This window comes from Coregonus lavaretus, assembly GCF_964263955.1.
Source record: "Coregonus lavaretus genome assembly, chromosome: 19".
Taxonomy (NCBI): Eukaryota; Metazoa; Chordata; class Actinopteri; order Salmoniformes; family Salmonidae; genus Coregonus; species Coregonus lavaretus.
Window position 1 is genome coordinate 17,880,398 of NC_140006.1, and position 5,726 is coordinate 17,886,123.

At 43.7% G+C, this 5,726-nt stretch overlaps 1 protein-coding gene across 1 annotated transcript in view; it reads left to right on the forward strand.

The window, feature by feature from the left end:
- The window catches only part of wnt3a (wingless-type MMTV integration site family, member 3A), a gene marked incomplete at both ends in the record, with an annotated part of 30,108 nt that extends 24,709 nt beyond the window's left edge, over positions 1–5,399 (forward strand). The window contains 2 exons of the mRNA XM_084182737.1: positions 4,512–4,777; positions 4,920–5,399. Coding sequence (XP_084038863.1) covers positions 4,512–4,777; positions 4,920–5,399 — 746 coding nt within the window. The remainder of the gene's footprint in view (positions 1–4,511; positions 4,778–4,919) is intronic.
- Between the last annotated feature and the right edge of the window lie 327 nt (positions 5,400–5,726).

The window sequence follows — 5,726 nt, forward strand, 5'->3', positions numbered from 1 at the left end:
CCGACATGCGGGGTCTGGCCAACGCATAGTTCTCTGTTGCTATGACTTAACTTGGTCTCCACTAATCACTGGCTAGGGCAGATTTCATATAAAATATCTGGGGCCATTGTGGGGCTAACGCGGCGTGACAGTGGCAGCACAATAGGGGATTCAGCCCCCCAGCAGGTCGTTGGGACCACTTGCCATGCCAGGGTCCGGCAAAGTATGGTAGGGGGGGGTCACAAGTAATCAGTCCACTTAGACTAGGCACCCCCGGACACATTCTGTTCCAGGTAAGCCCTGGTCTGTCCCACCCACCACCCACCACCCACCCCTAGATGTCAGGACCTAGTTATTTTTTCTCTGTCTCGCCTTCTCTTTCTCATCTTGTCCCCAGATAATCTTATTTTCCTTTCTTTTGGTCTCATCCCTCCATTTCTCCCTCCTCTCTCCCCCTTTCTTTGCTCTGTGGCATCATTGTCAGTAAGCCGTAAGGGTTTGACCCATGGTTTATTGGCTTCCTGATAATAAAAGTGGGCGACTCAGTGGTTTTAAATTGAAATAGAAAAGACACCCTCCCAAGCTTTAGACCATTCATACCTCCAACTACCAACCACCGCATAGAGACTGCTTCAGGGTCATGGAATAAGGAGACAGTCAACATTAAATGTGCTGTCATTTGTAAAGTTCTATCTGTATGTTTCAAAGGAAGACATTTTCTGATGGGGTTCAACCAAATAGATTTGCCCTTTGTTCTGTTTTTATTATGCTTTCCATATCTGCTGTATATACAGTACCGTTCAAAAGTTTGGGGTCACTTAGAAATGTCCTTGTTTTCGAAAGAAAAGCAATTTTTTTGTCCATTAAAATAACATCAAATTGATCGAAAATACAGTGTAGACATTGTTAATGTTATAAATTGTAGCTGGAAACGGCTGATTTTTAATGGAATATCTACATAAGCGTACAGAGGCCCATTATCAGCAACCATCAGTCCTGTGTTCTAATGGCACGTTGTGTTTGCTAATCCAAGTTTATCATTTTAAAAGGCTAATTGATCATTAGAAAACCCTTTTGCAATTATGTTAGCACAGCTGAAAACTGTTGTGCTGATTAAATAAGCAATACAACTGGCCTTCTTGAGACTAGTTGAGTATCTGGAGCATCAGCAATTGTGGGTTCGATTACAGGCTGAAAATGGCCAGAAACAAATAACTTTCTTCTGAAACTCATCAGTCTATTCTTGTTCTGAGAAAGGAAGGCTATTCCATGCGAGATATTGCCAAGAAACTGAAGATCTCGTACAACGCTGTGTACTACTCCCTTCACAGAACAGTGCAAACTGGCTCTAACCAGAATAGAAAGAGGAGTGGGAGACCCCAGTGCACAACTGAGCAAGAGGACAAATACATTAGAGTGTCTAGTTTGAGAAACAGACGCCTCACAGGTCCTCAACTGGCAGCTTCATTAAATAGTACCCACAAAACACCAGTCTCAACGTCAACAGTGAAGAGGCGACTCCGGGATGCTGACCTTCTAGGCAGAGTTGCAAAGAAAAAGCCATATCTCAGACTGGCCAATGAAAAGAAAAGATTAACAGGACAATGACCCAAAGCACAGCTCCAAACTATGTAAGAACTATTTAGGGAAGAAGCAGTCTGCTGGTATTCTGTCTATAATGGAGTGGCCAGCACAGTCACCGGATCTCAACCCTATTGAGCTGTTGTGGGAGCAGCTTGACCATATGGTACGTAAGAAGTGCCCATCAAGCCAATCCAACTTGTGGGAGGTGCTTCAGGAAGCATGGGGTGAAATCTCTTCAGATTACCTCAACAAATTGACAACTAGAATGCCAAAAGTCTGCAAGGCTGTAATTGCTGCAAATGGAGGATTCTTTGACGAAAGCAAAGTTTGAAGGCACAATTATTATTTCAATTAAAAATCATTATTTCTAACCTTGTCAATGACTACATTTCCTATGCATTTTTACTATATTTCCTATTCAAACTCATTTCATGTATGTTTTCATGGAAAACAAGGGACATTTCTAAGTGACCCAAAACCTTTGAACGGTAGTGTATGTCACACAATTTCAAAACATTATGAGCAAGGAGCAGCAAAGGATATGAGAGATACTGGGGATAAGGCTGGGTAACACTTCTTTGGATAATCCATCTATAGATACTCAATAAACTCTCAGTAACATGTCAACTGGACTATAGATGTTCAACTAATCTATACTAGACTGTTATACTATACTAGACCTTCCCATCCGAAACAGTTCTGAACAGTTTGTGCATATATTATGATGACATTTTGGTGACGTTTTTGTTTGTTTTGGTATTCGGCAAGTTTTTTGTCTTCTGCTGTTCGTTTATACCAAAAAATACTTGAGGCAAGCCGAAGTTCGGTAGCCAAAGTCTACTCACCTTCATCAGTCATTGGACAACAGTAGGGATTCTTCAATTAAGTGTTTATTGTCATTCAATGATAGACCACTCATTTTCATGCACATTTGTTCACTTGGGAAATACTGCACCTAACATCTTAGTTAAATGTAAAATTGAGCGACTAAGATCTCCTGGGCAAAAACGTCAAAATTAATCACAGATTTCTTGACTTATCTAAGATTAATTCTGACTATTTTGAGGAAGTGTATACTGGCTACGGCGTCTCAAAATGGACAAAGTACTATTGCCGCTTTTTTCAATTGAAAAAAATAAAATCTTGTTTTTCAAGCGAAGGTCTTTTAAGGGAGTATGCGAGCACACTCATTCGGTTCGCCTAGCTGAGTTCGGCTAGGCGCCAGCCGAACCGAAGCCTTTAGTTTCAATGCTGAGATGCAACATCCCAGAGTGAACCATAATAGTTCTTGGTAAAGTCCTGCTAAGGGAGGGTGTGATGGAGAATGGATGCCAGTAAACCTCTGTTGCATCATTGTTCTTAATGTCCCTTATTCCTCAAACTGGTTGAAACCTGCAGCCTGGGAGGAGCTCACACAGTACCTACTCCCCCTAGTCATTTACTTATCTCTCTCTCGCTCTACCCCTCCCAATTTGTTCACTCTTTCTCTTTCTCTCCCTCTCCAACTCCCTCCCTCTTTCTCCCTCTTTTTTCCTCTTCTTGTCCAACTCTCTCACTCTTTCTCTCTTTTTCCCTTCCGTCATCCTTTTGCTCTCCTTCTCCCTGTTTCTCTCGCTCTCTTCCCCTTCTTCTACCCTCTCTCCCTATCTGTCTCTCTGTTCTTGTCATTGTGCAAGACCATACAAGACCTAAGCACATATATCCAGGGATAAAGGATCCTGTAAAAAGCAGGGACTGTGGAACGTCAACGAGACCTCTGTGAAATATTGCACCTCATATTAAATGCTTATAGTTTCCTTGACATGTACGACACATCCCTGAACCTTCCCTCTCTCTTCTCTCTCTCTCTCTCTCTCACTGTTGTGTCTCAGCTTAGTCTTATAGTGTGAGGCCATTTTCCTAACCTTTCAAAAGCTTAATTGAGTCTGTTAATTATAGTCCTGTCACACCTGTCTCTTCCTCTCATCTCCCTGGAAGTTCCTGATGATGAGTCATCAGTAAACTATGTCAGACAGACAGAGACCTCTCTCCCTCTATCCCTTGCTCTCTCCCTCCCTCTCCTACACGCACACACACCCAAGATAGATGACTGTCCTTGATTGCTCAAGCAGATCCGATTGTATTGGATGGAACTGTATTGGCATGCCAGTCAACATAGTCATCCATTACAGATGTCTGTGACACTGTCTATAGAACGTGTGTGGATCGGAGCTTGATATGTGTGGAGCATTGTTTCACAATCAAATCATGGCCGAATGATCACGTAAATGGAATGTCTGCTTTGGTAGGGTTGATGTGTGACATTTACAGTTTTATATATTATTATACAGGACAGCACAGAAAAGTAGCAGGTGCCAACATCATCGTTCTGTAGACACTGACCTGAATTGCTACGTGCTTTTTGAGATACATTAATGGGTACATTCCAGCAAAGTTATTATTAACAATTTATCATTATCTGCACTGCCATGGTTTCAGATGTATGGACCTGTATGTAAACCATATAGATGTAGGATCTTTAATTTGAGCCGGTTTGCTACAGCAGGAAAATAATCCTTCAGCAACAGGAAATGTGGATTATTATGTAGATTATAATTAATGGACATGTTTGTAGAGGTTGATACATTTCTCGTTAGGGCAAATCAAGTCTGAAATTTCAAAGTGGAAATTACAAACTTTAGAATACTTTTAAAACCTCAAATACATTACAAGTTTGCATTTCCTGCTCTGCGGGAAAATTCGCAGCAACAAAAGAGTGATCAAATTAAGTTCCTACATCTGTATGAACTATCCTCATTCACAAACAGAGATCCTTCACATAAGAACTGAGCTGCTTACAAGCAATGTGTTGCGTAAAAACGTATGTGGTTGTTGACGTCTGTAAGAATGCACCCATCCCCATACGATACATATACAAATCTGACATCTACCTCTCCCTCTCTTTACAGCCACGCGTGAGTCAGCATTTGTTCATGCCATCGCATCAGCTGGTGTGGCGTTCGCAGTGACCCGGTCCTGTGCGGAGGGTTCGGCCACCATCTGTGGTTGTGACACGCGCCACAAGGGCCCGCCCGGTGAGGGCTGGAAGTGGGGTGGCTGCAGCGAGGACGTGGAGTTCGGCAGCATGGTGTCCCGGGAGTTTGCAGACGCCCGTGAGAACCGGCCCGATGCGCGCTCCGCCATGAACCGCCACAACAACGAGGCGGGACGAACAGTGAGACATTTTCTCTCTCTCTCTGCATCACTGATAATATCATCCTTATGGATAAACCATTCATAAAGATCCCCAAGTGTTAGTAAGACTTGACTTGACATTCATTAAACTAATTGCATCCCTGCGTCTATCTCTCCCTCAGTCTCTGAATGACAACATGTTCCTGAAGTGTAAGTGCCACGGCCTGTCCGGCAGCTGTGAGGTGAAGACGTGCTGGTGGTCCCAGCCTGACTTCAGAGTGATCGGAGACTATATGAAGGACAAGTATGACAGCGCTTCAGAGATGGTGGTGGAGAAGCACAAGGAGTCCCGTGGCTGGGTGGAGACGTTGAGAAGCAAGTACAACTTCTTCAAACCGCCCACGGAGCGAGACCTGGTCTACTACGAGAGCTCACCCAACTTCTGCGAGCCCAACCCAGAAACAGGCTCGTTCGGGACACGCGATCGCTCCTGTAACTTGACGTCGCACGGCATTGACGGCTGCGACTTGCTATGCTGTGGCCGGGGACACAACACCCAGACGGAGAAACGAAAGGAGAAGTGCCACTGTATCTTCCACTGGTGCTGCTACGTCAGCTGCCAGGAGTGTGTTCGAGTCTACGATGTTCACACCTGCAAATAGATAGGGCCTCTGGCATCACTTTCTGCACCTCACCCCCAATTTTTCTTTTTTTAAGACTTCAACGTATAAAACAAGAAGCTACTGTACAAGTCAGGCTCAGAGAACTTGAGAGGCTTTGATTTGACTTTGATCAAGCATTAACTGACTCAGCTAATAGGCAAAAACTATAGCCGCCTGTCATGTGATGCTGTGGAGTCAGCCTCTGTCTTAGAATGCTGAGGTAGTTCTAGAATACAGAGGTGGACCCATGGAGGCTCCATTCAGACAAACAACATGATTATGTTGATAATGATGTTGATGAACACCATCTCATCAATAGAGGCAAAA